This window comes from Schistocerca serialis, chromosome 2 (assembly GCF_023864345.2).
Source record: "Schistocerca serialis cubense isolate TAMUIC-IGC-003099 chromosome 2, iqSchSeri2.2, whole genome shotgun sequence".
NCBI lineage: Eukaryota > Metazoa > Arthropoda > Insecta > Orthoptera > Acrididae > Schistocerca > Schistocerca serialis.
This window is the reverse complement of record NC_064639.1, coordinates 758541851-758563561: the sequence shown is the minus strand read 5'-3', so window position 1 is coordinate 758563561 and position 21711 is coordinate 758541851. Positions and strand designations below refer to the sequence as shown.

The window sequence follows — 21711 nt, the reverse complement described above, 5'->3', positions numbered from 1 at the left end:
GGAGCACAACATTCGAAAGACCACTGCCTAAAAATGTGACAAATGTAATTTGTTGTATGCTCATAAATGCAAAGAACATTCATCCACATGGCTTCAGTATCAAATAAGGCAGCTTGGTAGTAAGTGCTTCCTCATTTATGGATTCCCATATTACATTTTGAATGATTTTTCTGTTGCATTTTATTTCGAAACCACACACAAGTCTCCTTCAGTATCACCACCTAAACCCCTCTCACTCTTTTTCAAGGAAAAATCCCATTTTTTCTGTGTTTTATACTTTCAGTACTCTATGGAGACTAATTTCATCTTTCATGTATTAAGATAAAAAACAATAACTGCCCCTCCCCTTTCTGTTCAATACAGTTTTCTATATTTTCTACATATTATATATGTACTGAACTATGATGACAATTTTCTATGTTTCAGCTATCTAAGTACACTACACAAAGTATTACTTTTAAACTCAGGCTTCAAACAAAGAGACCATTACAAACGAAGATCATAGGTCTTAATGCTGAAATTCTCAACTTTTGAGGACTCTGGATATTAGTTTCACCTTGGCATACAGTATTCTCCGTGAAGTCATTTCTTCATCTTCCTCTTCTTTTTCCTCAGGAAAATCTTCAGACACAACACATTTCAGTGCATGAAACGCTGATTCATGATCGCCTTTTATCCAGTGCAGTTTTACTTTCTCAAGCAACAGTTGTGGAAGTTTATACTTTTCAGCACTCAAGAGATAAGTGTATGCCTGCTGATGATGGTTACCCCTGTTTTATGGGAAAAATTATTTTTGGTAATAGATACATACTTTATTCACTGATCTATTGGAAATTTTTGAATTATACAAGCAATATGCTATCATGTAATGAAACAATGACACATAAGTACTGGTAGAAAATAAAAACACACAATGAATTTCTGAAAATGTCATAGAAACTCCAGAAAACCTATATGTTTGGTTCCATTTAAATGGCCTACAGCTAAATATTTCAAAAACACAGCTGATGCAATTTAAGACAAAACAGTCTCAGATAAATGATATTTACATTATGCACAGAAGCCAGGAGCTAAATAAAGCAAAGCATGTTAAATTCTTAGAAATACAATTGGACAGAAACCTATCATGGTCCTCACACATAGATTATCTAAAAAATAAACTAAACAGCCCAGCGATTGCTATGACAATCTTAGCCAATGTCACTAGTATAGACACAAAAAAAGTAGTATACCATAGTTACTTTGAGTCAGTAATGAGATATGGTATTGTCTTCTGGGGGAATTCTAGCAACATGACAAAAATTTTAACTTTGCAGAAAAAATTATCAGAAACATATGCAGTGCAAAGCCATTATTATCTTGTCAGCCATTATTAAGAGATCTTAAGATACTAAGCGTTCCCGCATTGTATCTTTTCACAAGTAATAACCGTAAACTCTTTTTGTCAAATAATTTCCAGCATAGTTATGAAACTAGAAACAAAGAAAGCTTCATGCTGCCTACACACAGGCTTAATCTTTTTGCACAGACTCCCCAATATATGGGAATGAAAGCATACAATAAACCAAAAGACACAAATTTTAGAAAGGTCCAAATTGAGGCAGTAAAAAGAGAATTGTATAGCACCCTGGTGCAGAAATGTTATTACTCTGTTGATGAATTTTTTAATGATCTGGCCATCTGATCAGGATAAAAACAATAATAATAAATAATATTCAAATTTTATTGTGATTATATAAAAAATATTGCTTTCCATAGATGACGAGACTCCGGTACATAAAATCAATGATTTAACTTGTACGTTATGAGACAATAAAATTCTGATTCTGCCAACAATGTCCCCACGAAGCACAAACATAAATCCAAGCCTATAAAGGTAGAGGAAAATACCATGCTACACCAATACCAGCTGATCACCTTCAGATCTAAATTCTAATAACGCAGTACTCTTAGAAACTAAGCCTGTGTATGTGTCCACTGACTCATGAGGCTAATGTTCTTTTTTATGGAAATATCGGTAAACGACCTTTTTTTTTTTAACAGCATTGTTAACTACAAAATATGGAGTTTGCTGTAATTTTTAAAACCAAAACAGTCAGTATGCTTAATAACTGAGTACTTATTCAATAGTTTGGGGCCTGTCCTCTATAAACTGTTTCATGGTTTAAGAAACAATAATTTAATAAAAGTCCTCGAGCAAGATTTTGTGTCCAAATTGATGGTAAACTAAAACTGGACCAAAACAGAAACATGAAAATACTAAATTTTTGCATATTTTACACACTTGTCCTCTCTGTAGCCTTACTGAATAACAGTGTTCAATACAATATTTGTTCCAAAACATTGTAACTATCATATTACTTGTTCTGAAACAAAAACCTTATCTCTGAGATAAGACAATGGGAAATAAGAAAACTCCACTGAATATAATACATCACAACAAACCGCCACATGCAGCTCAGTATTTTCGATTAAATAAGTGAGGGTGGAATACTTCCGATTTTTAACACAAACTAAAAGAAAGGAAAACTGAAGTGTCCAATCCTTAACACTGCAGTTAAAATGGAGTCTCCACATGGATACATTAACCAGGAAGCTCAGTCCAATGTATTACGCTCTTAGAAGCACCTTCCATTGTGTTGACCATGGAAAAGAGTGTTGTCCTGTTGTCTTAGGGACATGGAAGCTTGCCAAGGTAAATAAAGCATTTGTTCAAAAGAGGTTAGCAGTAACAGTATTGTGTAAAACATATTTACAGATTTAGAAACATACCACTGTAATTAAGAAAAATTAATCTGCTAATAGCAGAGAAGCAGCAACAGTATAGTAAAACTGAGATGGTTGCCCCCACCCCAACATTAAATTTAGAAGGCATAAGCTTGAACAGAATTGAACAGTAGAGAGAGAGTTTATTGTTACTACAGTACACAGGTTAAGTGTCTCATATTAATGTATGCCTTGCCTTAATCCACATCCATGAAGGTTCTTCTTCATGATGGGATCTACAGAGCACAATGAATGAATGAATGAGTGAGTGAGTGAGTGAGTGAGTGAAGATGGACAAGCATAAAAAAGGAAAATTGTTAAAATAATTATCACAGCATTTGTCTGACATGATGTGAGAAAAGCATGGGAAAATTAAATGTGGATTCTCAAATCAGAAATTCATTACTATAAAATGGGGAAACATCAGACACAGGAGTAAATTTGGACAGGAACAGCGTATTTCTCTTCTTCATTGGTGTCACTGAATGCAAGCTCTTATTTCACATGCACATTCTGCTGTTTACATCTTACATATTGTCAAGAAGATTCGAATATACATTATTGCACACAAAAGTTCAGATGGTGGTGTTTAGCAGTTTTCAGGGTAGGGTACAATTACTGTTGTTATCTTTATGCAAATACTTCGTTCATTGTACTAGAAGAGAAAAAAGTGGCAAGCATAATTTCCTTATAATTTACTTTTTTAATGTTAAGAAGGAAATGTGAAAGTAGTCTGTTCACATATTCCACTTGCACTCATGTCTAGTAAACTACGAGGGTGATTCAAATAAAAACCATAAAAGTTCCGTAAAATTTTGAGAAGTTGTGTGATTGAGTTGGTAGGTGGCAGCATGGTTCCTTAAGGTTCAGAACATGACTGACATGTGGCAGAGAAAGGTTACAATGCAGGAAAAGGCAGCAGCATCCACAGCATTCATAGCAGAATGACAGTGCAGTACAATGATTCATGTCTGTTGCTGCAGCAAGTTGATGAGTGGAGCAGGAAGTTTAAATGCAGTGTAGCTTCTGTGAAGGATTCCCTAAGACCACAGTAGGCTCACTGTGTAGTGACAGCCGAAAATATTACGTTAATGGAGGAGCTTGTAAAGAAGAACAGATGCATAGCGCTGAACGAAATAACCATAAATTTGAAGATAAGTACTGGTTCAGTTCAAAATATTGTTCACAACGTACTGACTTCAATAACGTGTCTGCAAGATGCAGTAGCGGCTTGTTGGTATACATTCCTGGTGTTCACAAATTTTTAATTTCAGATAAATATGTTGTTGTTGTTGTTGTTGTGGTCTTCAGTCCTGAGACTGGTTTGATGCAGCTCTTCATGCTACTCTATCCTGTGCAAGCTTCTTCATCTCCCAGTACCTACTGCAACCTACATCCTTCTGAATCTGCTTAGTGTATTCATCTCTTGGTCTCCCTCTACGATTTTTACCCTCCACACTGCCCTCCAATGCTAAATTTGTGATCCCTTGATGCCTCAAAACATGTCCTACCAACCGATCCCTTCTTCTAGTCAAGTTGTGCCACAAACTTCTCTTCTCCCCAATCCTATTCAATACCTCCTCATTAGTTACGTGATCTACCCATCTTATCTTCAGCATTCTTCTGTACCACCACATTTCAAAAGCTTCTATTCTCTTCTTGTCCATACTAGTTATCGTCCATGTTTCACTTCCATACATGGCTACACTCCATACAAACACTTTCAGAAACGACTTCCTGACACTTAAATCTATGCTCGATGTTAACAAATTTCTCTTCTTCAGAAACGATTTCCTTGCCATTGCCAGTCTACATTTTATATCCTCTCTACTTCGACCATCATCAGTTATTTTACTCCCTAAATAGAAAAACTCCTTTACTACTATAAGTGTCTCATTTCCTAATCTAATTCCCTCAGCATCACAAGATTTAATTTGACTACATTCCATTATCCTCGTTTTGCTTTTGTTGATGTTGATCTTATATTCTCCTTTCAAGACACTGTCCATTCCGTTCAACAGCTCTTCCAAGTCCTTTGCTGTCTCTGACAGAATTACAATGTCATCGGCGAACCTCAAAGTTTTTACTTCTTCTCCATGAATTTTAATACCTACTCCGAATTTTTCTTTTGTTTCCTTTACTGCTTGCTCAATATACAGATTGAATAACATCGGGGAGAGGCTACAACCCTGTCTCACTCCTTTCCCAACCACTGCTTCCCTTTCATGCCCCTCGACTCTTATAACTGCCATCTGGTTTCTGTACAAATTGTAAATAGCCTTTCGCTCCCTGTATTTTACCCCTGCCACCTTCAGAATTTGAAAGAGAGTATTCCAGTCAACATTGTCAAAAGCTTTCTCTAAGTCTACAAATGCTAGAAACGTAGGTTTGCCTTTTCTTAATCTTTCTTCTAAGATAAGTCGTAAGGTTAGTATTGCCTCACGTGTGCCAACATTTCTACGGAATCCAAACTGATCTTCCCCGAGGTCCGCTTCTACCAGTTTTTCCATTCGCCTGTAAAGAATTCGCGTTAGTATTTTGCAGCTGTGACTTATTAAACTGATAGTTCGGTAATTTTCACATCTGTCAACACCTGCTTTCTTTGGGATTGCAATTATTACATTCTTCTTGAAGTCTGAGGGTATTTCGCCTGTCTCATACATCTTGCTCACCAGATGGTAGAGTTTTGTCATGACTGGCTCTCCCAAGGCCATCAGTAGTTCTAATGGAATGTTGTCTACTCCCGGGGCCTTGTTTCGACTCAGGTCTTTCAGTGCTCTGTCAAACTCTTCACGCAGTATCTTATCTCCCATTTCGTCTTCATCTACATCCTCTTCCATTTCCATAATATTGTCCTCAAGTACATTGCCCTTGTATAAACCCTCTATATACTCCTTCCACCTTTCTGCCTTCCCTTCTTTGCTTAGAACTGGGTTGCCATCTGAGCTCTTGATATTCATACAAGTGGTTCTCTTCTCTCCAAAGGTCTCTTTAATTTTCCTGTAGGCAGTATCTATCTTACCTCTAGTGAGACAATCCTCTACATCCTTACATTTGTCCTCTAGCCATCCCCGCTTAGCCATTTTGCACTTCCTGTCGATCTCATTTTTGAGACGTTTGTATTCCTTTTTGCCTGCTTCATTTACTGCATTTTTATATTTTCTCCTTTCATCAATTAAATTCAATATTTCTTCTGTTACCCAAGGATTTCTATTAGCCCTCGTCTTTTTACCTACTTGATCGTCTGCTGCCTTCACTACTTCATCCCTCAGAGCTACCCATTCTTCTTCTACTGTATTTCTTTCCCCCATTCCTGTCAATTGTTCCCTTATGCTCTCCCTGAAACTCTCTACAACCTCTGGTTCTTTCAGTTTATCCAGGTCCCATCTCCTTAAATTCCCACCTTTTTGCAGTTTCTTCAGTTTCAATCTGCAGTTCATAACCAATAGATTGTGGTCAGAGTCCACATCTGCCCCTGGAAATGTCTTACAATTTAAAACCTGGTTCCTAAATCTCTGTCTTACCATTTTATAATCTACCTGATACCTTTTAGTATCTCCAGGATTATTCCAGGTATATAACCTTCTTTTATGATTCTTGAACCAAGTGTTAGTTATGATTAAGTTATGCTCTGTGCAAAATTCTACAAAGCAGCTTCCTCTTTCATTTCTTCCCCCCAATCCATATTCACCTACTATGTTTCCTTCTCTCCCTTTTCCTACTGACGAATCCCAGTCACCCATGACTATTAAATTTTCGTCTCCCTTCATTACCTGAATAATTTCTTTTATCTCGTCATACATTTCATCTATTTCTTCATCATCTGCAGAGCTAGTTGGCATATAAACTAGTACTACTGTAGTAGGCATTGGCTTTGTGTCTATCTTGTCCACAATAATGCGTTCACTATGCTGTTTGTAGTAGCTAACCCGCACTCCTATTTTTTTTATTCATTATTAAACCTACTCCTGCATTACCCCTATTTGATTTTGTATTTATAACCCTGTAAATATGAGCGTGCAGAATTAATAGCATCTAGGTGTATAACAATTATGCTTATCAACATATTTGTACAACTTCAGCCACTGACAATAATAATAATACGCATAACTTGTCTGAAAAAAGGAAGTACTGTTTTTGTTGAATTTTGTTGTTTTTGTACACAATTAAGAACATTTTATGGCAAGAACAAAATAATGTTTAAGCTTTCACTACTCTCCGTTTCACATATTTGTGTAAGTGGGAGTTTTCATCCTTTTTTTTTTTTCATTTTTCCGGACAAATGTAAAAGGTTTCTAACTCATGTACTAGTTAACAAATTAACTTGGAGGCTGAAAATCAGGCATTCCTATGTCATACCCACAAAACAACTTATGATTATTACACATATCTTTGTCAAATGTTCGCTTATTTGATTTCGTCACTTTCTCAGACAACGGGTCTGGTCTGGGAGACTCTACTTCCTTTGCTGCTAACTCTTCCTTTTAATTTTCTTTTCTGTTAGTGCTTAATACAGGTTCAACAATGTTCATGTTGACATTGAACAGGAAAGCCAATTCCTGCACAGTAAACAATCAACTCCAAACACAAACTGCCATTTGCAGAAATTACTAAATTCATGTAGGACTATCTACCAACAAGGTCACTTGACTACAATATAAATAAAGCACTGAGAGACAGAAGGGCCAAAAGCACACTCTCTTCAACCTCCCTATATTTAAATGAATATCAAGAGAAACCAATGAGACAGCTTTTCGTGAATGTTTGGATACACATAGAACATGAGCCTACATAAACCTGACCCACCATAACATCAAAAGATGTCAGAAGCACGAATAAATGCTACAGTCACACAATTGACAATGATGTGCTTTGATTCTCAGCACATCGCGTGGATTACAGTATGAAAAATCTAAAATGTAATATATCTCATTCAGAACCCCACGAAATAGGTTTTTCTATCAGTATAATTATAACATATACTGATGTCCAATCTAATTTTAGTACATGGTGAATGAATTGGCATATCTGTGGAGTGTGCTACCACCTAATGGGATTTAAGCCATGCGAATGTGGACAAAAATCTGTTGCAGTGTGCTACCACCTGGCGGGATTGACGTAAAATCATAGTTGAATGGTTAAGTGCTAGCAGCGCACTCCGTGAACAGTGCACATTGTTTATCAAATCCGTATATATTTTGTCCATAAGGCAATTACGTCACACCAGTTGCACATGAGCAGAAGCTCCTCAAAATGTGCACATGTGAAGGTGTGCTTGCAACACTGATGCCACGTTTCGGCGAGTCTAGAGAGGCAATGTAGCACAACGCATTAGATTTTGCATCATGTATTTCAGATTACTGTATCTACTTTAAGTTTAACAGCATTCAAAGAAATATAACCAATAAATCTGCAAGGTGACAAAAATTTGTGTCTTATTGTGGTCTTACACAATAGCCACAACTGGCAAGATGGATCCTATATCAGCTGACTGTCAAATTGAAAGATCAAGTCGATGCTTGTGAAGAACTTTTGCATCATTTCCATGTTGAAGGTGATGCATTTCTGGGAAAAAATTGTTACAGGCTATGAGACTTGTGTCTACTATCATCGACCAGACATGAAAAGGTTAAGCACGGCATGGCACCACAGCTCATCACAGAAACCAAAAAACTCTGAACTCAACCATCTTCTGGGAAAGTCATGTTCATTCACTTCTTTGATGAAAATGGAGTAATTTTGAAGCATTGTGTGTATAGGGCAGTGACAGTAATGAGTACTTCTTATTCAGACATGCCACAAAATAAACTTGACCCTGTAATCAGGTGTATGATGATGATGATGATGATGATGAGTTGGGTTGAGGGGGCGTTCGACATCACGGTCATCAGCACCCTGACGAAAAGTCAACATGAAATCTCATGGGTGGCGACGAAGGCTGTCCCCAACAGTTTATGGATGAGGGCTGATAGTTCACAAAATTTCACCACTCTGTTAACACTGGAATTGGTATCTGCGAGGACAGTGGGCAGATCTCCAGCGAGACCAAGGGCTGCCCTATTATCAGTATACAGGACACACGTAGCCACAATATGTCGAACTGAAAGCGGCATGCCACAAACTTCACAAAAAGGTGGATCCTCCCCCTGGAGGAGGAAGCCATGTGTGAAAGGGCTATGCCTGAAGCACAGTCTGGTAACCAAAACCTCCTTCCAGCGGCGAGGCTGACATGAAGTCCGCCAAGCTTTTGTGGTCGGTTTGAGCAACCATAGTTCGTTGTCCGACACCTGCAACCATTCAGTCTCCCACTGACGCATGATGCATCTGTCAAAAAATGAGATAATGGCGTGCAACGGGATGGGACATTGGTGGACAGCACCACCCCAACATGCTTCCTTGGCAGCTTTATCAGAAATGTCGTTATGCTGTACCCTAACGTGGCCAGGTACCCAGCAAAAGATTACCTCCTTATCATGGCGTTTAAGTGGGTCTACCGGATACATTTGGTGAAGCGCTTGCAGTGCAATAAGAGAGTTGGAACAGACAAGAAAACTCGTACGGCGATTTCTGTGAACCGTCTCCAGTGCCATTAGAGTGCCATATAACTCCGCATCATAATTTGTAAATTGTTCTGGAAGACACACTTTAAAAATCCTATCAGGGAAAACCACAGAACAACTGAGAGCATTCCCCTGCTGGGATCCATCTGTATAAATAATGATAAAACTATGGCACAAACTCAAAATAGACGAAAACAAAGTTGTAAAAACCATATCTGAAGTACAATTTTTTTGGTGCAGCATCAAGCTTAAAATCACTTTGGGCCTCCGAAGACACCAAGGTGGCAGTGCGTTCCATCCCTTGGCGTGTATTTTCATGCCCGAGAGTTCCCGATCCTTGAGGCAGGCCGTAGCACGTATACCAAATGGCTGGGTCACTTGCGGCCGATTCCTGAACAGTCGTTCGAAGGCGAGTTGGATTACTGGACTAAATGCCAACGACGGGTGACACTGAGATTTTCAGCACCTGTCGACCCAAAAGGATACGTCGCTGAATCCAGAGTGGTGGTTCACCAGTCTCTGCACACAGACTCTGAACTGGGCTGGTCCGAAAGGCTCCAGTTGATATCCGAATGCCCACATGGTGGACAGCAGCTAACATCCAGAGGTAGGAAGGATGGGTCGATCCATAGACCACGCTGCCATAGTCTAAGCGTGATCGAACAAATGCCCTATAAAACTGTAGGAGGCGGAACATGTCAGCTCCCCATGTGTTTCCGCCAAGGCATTTCAAAATGTTCAACAACCGGAAGCCCTTTGTTCATAGGTCTTTCAGGTGTGGGAGCCATGTTAATTTTGAGTCAAATAATAAACCCAAAAAGCGCGCTGTGTCTGGAAAAAGTAAAATACGGTGCCCCATTGTAAGCTCTGGTTGGTTAAAACTCCAACGAGCACGATTAAAATTGACACACACAGTCTTCTAAGGTGAGAACCGAAAAGCAGTTGTCTGTGCCCAGGTTTCCAGCCTCCTAATGGTCAGTTGTACCTGCCTTGTCGTTGTCTTAAGATCAGAGCAAGAATAGAAGATTGCAAAGTCATCCACAAACAAAGAGCATTTGATGGGGCTCCTGACTGCAGAGGAAATGCCATTGATAGCTATGGCAAACAATGTGACACTGAGGACACTGCCCTGGGACACACCATTCTCCTGAACATAGCAATCAGATATGGCATCGCCAATGCGATAACGAAAACACCTGTCCTCGAGAAAGGATTGGATCAGAAGCGGCAGGCATCCACGTAGTTCCCATTCATGAAGTTGGCAAAGGATGTTGTACCTCCAAGTAGTGCCATATGCTTTTTCGAGGTCAAAAAACACACAAACTATATGGTTTTGGCGTAAGAAGGACTCCTGTAATGCCGTCTCCAGTAGAATTAAGTTGTCAAGAGTGGAACGGTAGCACCTGAAATCACACTGGGAGCAGCTCAGGTAATCTCGGGGTTCGAGCAGCCCAGACGAGGCAGCAGTTGACCATGCTTTCAAGAGTCTTACCCATACAACTAGTAAGGGCGACACTCCGATAACTGTTAGGGGTGCTACGGTCCTTACCTGGTTTCCAGAATGGAATTAAAATTGCCTCTTTCCAAGTCATGGGGTACTGTCCATCCAACCAAATCTGATTGAAACAAGACAGGAGCTGACCTTTCCCTTCAGGGCACAGATGATGAAGCATGGTATAATGGGTCTCATAAGGACCCGGAGCAGTGTCTCTGACTGCAGATAAAGCTGATTCCAGTTCCCACACTGAGAATGGAAAGTTGTAGACTTCTTCATTACGCGAGAAAAAATTGAGCTTTCTCATCTCTGCAGTCCAACAGAATACCTGAACAGCAGGAGATTGTCTGGATGACTTAGTAACAATAAAGAAGTGTTCAGCTAAAACGTGAGCCATCTCTTCTGGCGTGTCCACCAAGACCCCATTATTTGACAAGGCCATAAGGGGATGTGGACTACCCTCACCTGAAATCCATCTTATTGATTCCCAAAAGTGTGCAGCGGAAGTGCACCGATTAATGGAAGTTGTGAATTCCCTCCAGGGAGCCCTCTTCCATTCTTTGATCACTTGCCTTGCATGTGCTCTTGAAGTCCTGAAGACATGAAGATTGTCTGTAGTTGGACACTGTTTGAATTTCCGAAGAGCTGTCCGTCTGGCCCTGATTGCCAATTGACAGTTGTCACTCCACCAAGGTACAGGTCATCGTCCGAGGTGGTTACTAGATCTGGGGATGGACTCTGCAGCAGCCCTTTGGATCTCATGAGTGATATGGGCCACCGCCTCTTGTGCACAATCCTTTCGTTCAAAAATAGCCTGTCAACTCTACTGAACCAATTTGCCCTTTGTATCATCCACCTGCGTGGTCTCCTGCTGGTCACTGTCCTAGGCGGCAGACGAATCCACACTGGGAAGTGGTCACTAGAATGTAAATCTGGAGCCACTTCCCATTGAACTGAATCTGCAATAGCTGAGGAACAAATGCAAAGATAAATAGCTGAAAAAGACCCTGTAGCTTTGGAAAAGTGAGTCATCTGACCCGCGTTCCGAAAGCAGATATCCTCAGAATGGACGAGTCGCTCGATCAGCCGACCTGTGGAGCAAGTAGTAACTGAGCCTCACAGCACATTGTGGGCATTGAAGTCCCCCAAAAGAAGGAATGGGCGCGGGAGTGCCTGGAAGAGGTCTGCCAGTGCGTCCGCGTCCAAAGTGTCATTTGGGGGGGGGGGGGGGGGGGGGGGGGGGGGGGGACAGGTACAAAGAACACACTGTGATGTAAACGTAGGGAAAACTTTCACAGAAATTGCTTGGATGGTCGTGGTAAGAGGGACAGCAGAGTAGTGGTATCTGTCATCAAGAAAAATAACCACTCCACCTTTAGTCCTGCCTACAGTAGTAGTGTCTTTCCTGTATATGTGATAACCCCGTAATGTAGGTGTGTCTGTGACTTTAAGATGCGATTCTTGTAAGCAGATGCAGAAAGGTTTATCCTGGACCAGCAGTTGCAGTTCTTCCAAATGTGAGCGATATCCATTCAAACTCCACTGCAAGACAGAAGTCCCTATGGAAGCCATTGGTTAGCGATAGTGGCTCTTTCCTTTTTCCGTCGGAGGCGGTGATTTACCAGGGAGGTCAGGGGGAATGTTAGCCGGTTCCGCGTTCTCTAGTCCTTCCGATAGGAAGTTCATATCTTCAAGAGCATAGTCGCCATCAGAAAGGGAGAGCGCTCGTCGATCCAAAGGCTTACCTACCGCTTTCTTGGACTTAGAACTACTTTTGAAGAATGTTTTTCTTTACTGACAGGAGGAGGAGGCTGCCTGGGTTGCTGGGATGGCTTAGGTGGCTTCTGAAGTTGGGGAGTTGTATCAGGCTTAGGTGGTAAGACCACTGCTGACGGCTTCCGAGCGACATCAGTAGCAAGTGGAGCGTTTCCCCCACAGGTACAGTGACAAGTGCATGTGCTCGTACTTGAATCTGTGGTCTGAGTTTGTGTGAAGGCATCACACTTAGCTATTGGTGTTTTAAGGGCTGATGCAAAAGAAGTTGCAAAAACTGGTGGTTGGACGGCTTTGTAAGCCTTTTTAGCTTCACCACAGGGTATGCGTCTCTTTACTTTCAACTCTTGAATTTTCTTTTCCTCATTGTAAACCCTACACTTTCTGCTCCACACTGGGTGATCCCCAGAGCAGTTAACACATTTCGGAGAAAGTGTACAAAAAGTCCCAGACTCGTGAGCAGAGCCTCCACAATTGCCACATGTAGCCTCCCCATTACATACCAAAGTGGTATGGCCAAATCTTTGACATTTATAGCATGGGATTAGGAACAAATGGGCGAACTTTAAGGCGGATATAGCCGGCTAGGATATATTCCGGTGATTCGGGAGTACTAAACGTTAGAATAAACGTTGCCGATTTTTCCAATTTGCCATTGACTCTCCTCATATAATTCTGCATCTCCTCGACGCCCACATTCTTCCACTCTTCACGCAACTCCGCGGGGTCCATCTCCATTATATCGGAGCAGGTAACCACGCCCTTACTGTAGTTAAAGGTGTTATGCAATTCAGCCTCAATTGGGTAGTTACCTAAGACCTTACATCCCAGAAGCTTAGATATTTGGGTGGAATTAGCAGTTTCCATCAAGAGCGTTCCATTACGTAGTCGTTTGACACTTTTCAGAGACCCAGCAATACCTTCCAATTCCTTGTTAATATAGAAAGGGGATATCTTCTCAAAGCTTCCCCCATTTCGCTTGATTACAATAAAAGTGTTAAGGCACACTAATGCCCTGTTACTATTACTCGGAGATTTCTTTTCGGGAGGACTGACCAACAATGCTCTCTTTGAATTGAGGGTAGGTGTTGCCTGACGGTACACCCATCCCGTCAGGAGTAGTAGTTTCATGAGACAGTTCCATAAGGATCCCACGAGACGCTAGGGAAACAACTGTCTACCCAGGCAGAGACCTGCATGCCTCAGCAAGCCTAATTCAACTGAGGTGCGGCAGGTGCCCCAGAGGTTGCTCGCTAAAGACTGTTTCATCTCCTCAGCATGTAGCACACCTTGAGGTTGAGGGTGGTTTTTTTTTTTTTTTTTTTTTTTTTTTTTTACACACACACACACACACACACACACACACACACACACACACACACACAGAGGTGGGTACCTTCCTTGCAGTCCAGACGATGAAGCCAAGACCCCTGTTCTCCGAAACACACAACATTCCACCACTGCGCTGCACGGTGGTCGTTGAAGTATGACCAGAGCTTATGGTGACAGAGGACTGGTGGTGCTCAGGAACCACGTGGTCACCAAGCCCGTATTCAGCAAACAAATGCTGAGCCCCTGAGGGGATGTAATCAGGAGTAAATGACAAGGACTTCTGACTTCAGGAGTATTGCAAGAGCATGACAATGACAATGCCCAACAGCATACAACCTGTAAGACAGTTGAGACTACTCAGGAAATTAAATCTGAAGGTCTGGTACATCCTACTTATTTGCCAGATCTCGCTCATCTACTCAGTGCACACAAGGAAGCAATGGGAGGCAGGTATTTCGGAAATAACAAAGAGGTGAAAATCGCAGTGCATGACTGGCTACACACATGACCAAAAGAATTCTTTCATCATGATATATATGCACTTCCAAAGCAGTGGAATACATGCATTTAATGTTAGGGAGACTATGTTGAAAAATGACATGTAAGTTTTTTGTTCACTGTTCAATTAAAAATATTATACCACTTTTTAAGATTTTCATTTGAATGGTTTGCTGATGTAAGCTCAGGAAAACTGTCATACAGAAAGGCCTCAAGCAAATTTAACATACCGTACTCAACATTAGAGAATAAAGTTAATAATACAAACTTTGGAATGGCTGGAAAGTTTCTGTTTTAAGCAGTATTGAAGAGAGTACACTTGTCCACAGTAACTTAAGGACTGCATATTGGCGTTTTCCTTTTACCTCTGATGATGTACACAGTGAAAGAATACCTCGATAAATATGGAAGAAGAAAAAAGCACTTTTCTTATAACATGCCAGGAACACAGGGGTCATATTCGTCCTAACAATGTCACTCACATATATTAAACATCCAACTATCTGAGAACATTAAATGCCAATGTGCTGAAGTGAATTATGAGACAGTGAAATCATATTTCCAGAATGTCTCAACATGTGTCAAATGTTTTCTGGAGATGTGTAAAATATTTTGTAATCAATGTGTAAAATATTTTCTAAACATGGAAAATGATTTCTTAAGAATGTATATTTTTGAAAAAGGTAGTTTGTGTCGGAAATTACCCCATTAGAGGGAAATATGGAACTCTGGATGAAAATTCAATGAGCATCCACAATTACCAAATCACACAGAGTAAGATCGGACAGTTTTATTTGTTAGGATGTAGTTACTTAAATAATATTTTCAATTCATGTTCTTTGATCATATTATTCTTTAAAGTCACCATAAATACCCTGCACTTTTTGTCGCATGAATTTAATATTCTATGTGAGACTACCTCAAAGAATATTAAAATTCCGTCCAGTATTACCCCATTTAACAGTATGTTATACACTGTTCCAATACAGTTAGAATAGGTGAGGCAAAAGTTCAACTAATTCATTCATTCACACTCTGTGCTCCATAAATTGTATTATGAATGAGAGGCATCAGGGATGTGGAAAAAGTCATGTTACACATTAACAGTAGGCACAGTCATTGCAGAATACTTCTGTAATGCATACTACCAACTTTGAAAAAAGGCACTGCTCCTCCTCATAAACTACTCAGCTGCTGTTTTTATCTAATACTTCAAACAAAGTGTTTGCATACTTTTAATCAATATATTGTGGGCTGTCTATACTCTCTCCCAATGAGAAATCAGTTTGTTGATGCCATCATTGAAGAATGTTGGATTTTGTTGACAGAGCCGCAACCTCGACTCTGCTTACACCACTTCATTGCTATCAACGTGACATCCTCAAAGGTGTTATTTAATTTTTGGAACCTGATGAAAACCAAATGCGGCCAAGTCACGACTGAAAGGAGAATGACTGATGACAGTGAACCGAAGGCATCAGATTGTTGGGGTGTCGCAGCACTTGCGTGGTCTGGCATTGTCATGCTGAACAACAGGGTTCTTCATGTGTGGACTCTTCGAATAGGTGCTTTCAGTTTTCTGAAGGTCTCCTTGCGAGTTTATGGTGGTGCCTTTAGGCATGAATTCCAAAGGCAGCTCACCTTGAACATCCCAGGACACTGTGAGCATGATTTTGCCTGCTGATGGCATGATCTTGAATTTTTTGGCATCAGTGGTCCTTTGTGGTGAAATTCCATTGACGCTCTTTTGTTTTTGGCGTCAAAATGGTGAACCCTGGTTTCATCATCTGTAACAATGTTGTTAAAGAACCCATCACCCTCACACTCAAAATGCAAATGACATTGTTGACAGATATCCAATAACCTCTGCTTCATGCCAGGAGTGAGAACTCAAGAAGCCATCTGTGCGCACAGTTTTCCGTACCGCAGTTCTGCAATGATGACCTGTACATGCTCTTGTGATATGCCTCACTTACCTGAGAGCTGTGTCTGTGTTATCTGACAATTTTCTCTCATGAATTCACCAACCTGATTCCAATGAGTCTAGTCGGTTGCACAAAATGTTAGCCATTCTCAGCTCTGTCAGACATGTTGAGGTTAGTACCATCATTTCCTTCATTATGAGCACGAACAACCCAACGTCACACATTACTGATCTCAATACAATCATCACTGTATACAGCTTTCATTCTTCTATGTATTTTAATTGGAGGTATATTTTTCACACTTAGAAACTCGATTAAAGCAGGCTGTTTCTTACACAACAACATAATTACATTCCACATCACCATGTTACACACTACATGCAACATTTGGAGCCCTCTGGTGGCAGAGAGTTGTCACTTGCATCAACAAAGCAGGAAAGTTGACTGCGTAAGATGTATGACTTGTAATACCTCACCTGATAGTGAAAATAGAATAACAAATTCAGAGGTATCACTTTTCTGTTTGCTTTCATACAAACATTAGCCTTAAGCAGTGTTCAGATCACGAAGATTATTTTTACTGATGAAATTATGGGACTGTTCTATAAAATGCTACTTTAATTTGCCTTTAAATACTGGGGACTTTTCAATTTTCTACCTTATTGCTGTCAGCAACCTGTTTCAGACCTTAGCAGCAGAACAAAAAAACAACATTATGAACCATAGACAAGTGTGCAGTCTATAGGAAAATTATTTTTATTTCTCATATTGTGGTTGTGAATTGCACAGTTCATCCCATTTGCACTCTTGTCATTAACCACATATATCATGGACGGGGTACTATATTGGCATGTAAATGTAAGAATACTTAGCTACGTGAAGAGGCTCCTGCAAGATGTTGGTTATTGTTGCAGAATATCCTTACCGCACACTTCTGTAAAATAAATGTTTTTTGATCTTAGCTGCATTGTTCCAAAAGATTATTCCGTAGTACAGTATCAACTGATGTATGCCATCAACCCCGTGTGCAGGTCAACACTATAAGAGAGATTTATAAGTACAAAGATGACAAAAATGGGCTTTTTGGTTTATTACTCATGTACTGGTGCGCCAACTCACTTTATTATCCAACTGGATGCCTACAAACTTTACACATGAGCCTCACCCTTTGATCTCTATTCCTAGTACCTGCAAGTAATTTATATTTGTTTGGAATCAAATGCTATGAGTGTATGATCCAGGATTAAGTAGTTATATGCGAACCCGTTACAAGCCTGTTCCATTATTTTCCTTGCTGTGTCTGGTACGCGTGTGTTCAGCAGCTTTGATTTGTCCACAAACTTGATTCATCAACAAATATAACAGTTTTTGAAGAGTCCAGCAATATCCTGGGTAAATCATTTACAGAGGTCAAGAACAGGTGTGGGCCTAATGCTGAACCTTGCTGGACACCATATTTAATGTTTTCCACACAAAAACCTATAGTGTCCTCTGATAATGTGACCCTCTGTTTCCTGTTGTTAAGACAGGACTTACAACATGCATGTAGAATGTCTTTCATGTCATATCATTTTTGCTTGCCTACAGGAATTTTACGAGCACAATAAAAGACCTATGCAATATCACAAAAACACCATTTCCGCTGGAACTGAGTTTGTGATACATAGCTCTTTCTCACTAGAGAAGTCTATACCGAACCTAAAATAAACTGGAGTTGAAAAGTTATTCTCAAAATAAATAAATAAATAAAATAAAATAAAATAAAAATTAAAAAATTAATCAGATCACTAGGAGGAGGCAGATATGTTTTTAATTTGAAGTCCTTTGCTTATTTCCAATTATCTGATTTAGTGTGACTACTACGGACTTGCACTCTCAGGGGATACATCAATTTTTCGGATTACTGATACAAAATAAAATCCACACCCTCTAACAGTCCTACAAATAGTTCTCAGAAAGAATAAATTCTATGGGCTCTAACCAAACTTCTTTCCTATCAATCACTGTGAAAGATACCCTGAAGTCAAACAGAAATAGCACATATCAGATTTTTTTGTTTGCATGTTAAGCAACGCCACAAAATAATAATACTAATGATACATACTTGCGAGCAGCCCTTGCACTTTGCAGCCAACTCGTTCCAATTTCACGGTCGAATAGTTCTGAAAGCTGTGAAAAACTAGGAGCCACAGCATCACGCAACAATCCCAGCAATGTTCTACGAAAACGGAGAACACATTCAGCAACATGGAATGACCGCTGGACTACTTTAAATCGTGCATCCCAATTTGCGAAAAGCTGTCGTGCTTTCTTAATTCCAGAAGTGAGATTGCTTTCGCCTGACAAAAGATAATGAAGTAGTGTAGATATCTGTTCCATCTCATGTGCAATATGTAACCTGTAACAGAGAAATATAAAGTAGAGAATTGAGACAAATAATACTTTGGCAAATATAGCACACCAGTATACTAAATGAACTGTGATCTTTGCTTTGCCCTTTTCACTTACATACAGATGAATTCTGTTATAATGTGTTTTTCTATAGATATGAAGTTTGATAGCAGTGTTCATAGTTTGAAGGAAAGAAAACACAAGGGTAAGTCAAACATTATCCACAATGTTGACATAACTCTTACATTGATCATACCGACCTGTCCTCGTTTATTTTATTGTTATGCTGTTCTGCCCCTACTACGAAAGTCTGGTGCTAATTCCTCCATTTGTCTTCTTTTTGTTGCAAATATACCATGGCCGCTCTATTAGAAATTTGAACCAAAGAAGAACAACAAGCATTGGTCTGGTTTTTGTGGTCGAACGGTGTATTGGGTCACAATCCATCAGAGACTTTTGCCACAATATGGGAACAGTGTCTTGCCACAACGAAGTGTCAATGAATCAATTGCAAAGTTCAAAAATGGTCACATAAGTGTTACACATGAGGAAGGAACTGGACGACCATCCATGAGCACAAATGAAGACAACACTGAGTGTGCATATGACATGGTTCTGGTAGATATATGAGTGACCACTGAAGTGGCGTATCATCTGCAAATTAGTGATGGTTCTGTCTACAAAATCATCCCCAACAGACTTGGGTTTCATAAAGCCTGTGCGACATGGATCCAGAAACAATCCACAGTGTTGCATAAACAAACAAGCTTGGACATCTGCCAAACGCATATGGATCACTAAGGCAATGAATGTGAAAGCTTCTTGGACAGAATCATCACTGGAGATGAAACATGGATCCATCATTACAAGCAGGAGAGTAACCAGCAGAGTACAGAATAGAACTATCCACTACCGCCCAACAGGAAAATGCATCCATCTGCAGGAAAACATGTTTACCATTTTTGGGCCGCGCAAGGCTCAGTACTGAAACATTATCAGGAGAATGGCACAATAAACAGTGCAAATTACAGTGAGATGCTTACTGACAGGCTAAAGCTTGCAATCGGATGCAAATGCCAACGACTACTGTCGAAAGGTGGTGTGTTGTTGCAGCACAATACCTGTCCACATACCGCTGCCCACTCTGTGGAAACTCAAGTTTGAAGTAATGGCTCATCCTCCATATAGTCCTGATCTTGCCCCTTCTGACTATTACTTGTTTGGTCCACTCAAAGAGGATCTAAGGGGCTGTCAATTCACCTTGGACCAAGAAGTGCAGGACACGATGCATGCATGGCTTGCTGCTCAGCTAAAAACCACCTTTTCTGAGAGCATCAGGAAGCTTGTGCAATGATAGACCAACTGTACTGAAAAGCAAGGGGACTATATTGAAAAATGATATTAATGTACGTGTCCTATTTGTACTGCCATAAAAGGTATAGCTACATCGCGGATAATTTTTGACTTACCCTCGTATGTTGGATGATTACAGAAAATTGGTGTAGACATTTCTGAGAAGGAGGCAGATGTGTATGCTTTTCAATTTCTTATCAAATTTTTATGAATGATAGCCTTAATATTTTTCGTGCTAATCTCCAATTCCTGAAATATCAATCTGAGAGAGAATTACTGATTTTGACTTGTATGATTGGCAGTCAACAGTAAGCCTGAATGAGATGTATTATCAGCAGTTTCCTTCTAACATAAATGCCTCTCAACCAGCCAAGAATGTATTGTCTACTCGCAGACTGTTCAGACATTTGCACCAACATTTCATGCCTATCTACGGGCTGAAAGAACTCATATCACCCACATACTACTTGTTACTGTGGTCTTCAAATGGAAGATTGGTTTGATACAGCTCTCCATGCAAGTCTATTTGGTGCAGCCTACATCATCTTTACTTAACTACTGCAACGTACAAAGTACGTCTGAAAAGTAAGAACCATTTTGGACGAAAACTCATATAAACATTTTTTTATTTTTACAAGAAAGAGCATTTCTTAAACTATTTTTCTAATTGTTGTCACCATTTCTCAGACATTTGTTGTAAAAGGAAACCATATTTTCTATACCCTCTTCATAGAAAAATGCCGCGAGTATAGACAGGCACTGCTGAACACCGGTTTTCATGTTGTCATCCCTGTTAAAGCATCTTCCTACAGAATCTCACCTCAAGTTCAAGAACAAGTGGGAGTCAGGAGGAGCAAGACCAGGGCTGTACAGCAAGTGATCAAACTGTTCCCAACCAAACTGATGAATACGGTTTCGAGTGACACCAGCAAAATGAGGATGTGCACTGTCATGAGGCCACGCAATGACTTAACTGAGCATTCCATTCCTTTTAGTTTTGAATTGCGCACCAAAGTTTTCTCAATGTTCCACAATTTTGTACACACATTGACTGTTTCACCTGTAGGAACACAGTGAGCAGAATGCCCTGTCTGTCCCAGAACAGAGTGCATATGAATTTGTGCTGATAATGTTATTTTGAATTTTTATTTTTTGGAGAATCATATGTGCCTTCATTCCATCAACTGTTGTTTTGATGCTGAAGTGACATGACAAACCCAAGTTTCTTTCAGCAGCCACAATTCTGTTTAAGAATTAAGAATATAATACTCTATCAGACAAGAAATGTCAAAGTGCTGTCAAATTGCTTTGTTTTGTGAATATCTGCAAGCATTTTCAAAACCCAATGGGAACACAAATTGCAAACATTAAAGGAATTTGTGACACTCTCATACTAACTGGTTTTGAAATTTGTGAATATTAGAAAGCATTCTCGATGTGAACCATCTATTTTCACTTTCTCAACCAAATCAGCTTTGAAAACAGAAGTTTGCCCACTTTATATCATGCTTTGTCATGAATACTGGTTTGTCCATAACTGAATTGTCTCACCCACTTTCTCACCATTCCATTAGTCACTAAATTTCCATCACAAATCTCTAAAGGTTGATGATGAATT

General features: G+C 39.9%; 1 protein-coding gene across 1 annotated transcript in view; it reads right to left on the bottom strand.

The window, feature by feature from the left end:
* The window catches only part of LOC126457965 (serine/threonine-protein kinase ATR), a 359569-nt gene that overhangs the window by 82211 nt on the left and 255647 nt on the right, over window positions 1–21711 (bottom strand). The window contains exons 30-31 of the mRNA XM_050094723.1: window positions 18454–18747; window positions 557–770 (exon numbers count right to left, since the gene is read on the bottom strand). Of these exons, the coding sequence (XP_049950680.1) occupies window positions 557–770; window positions 18454–18747 (508 nt within the window). The remainder of the gene's footprint in view (window positions 1–556; window positions 771–18453; window positions 18748–21711) is intronic.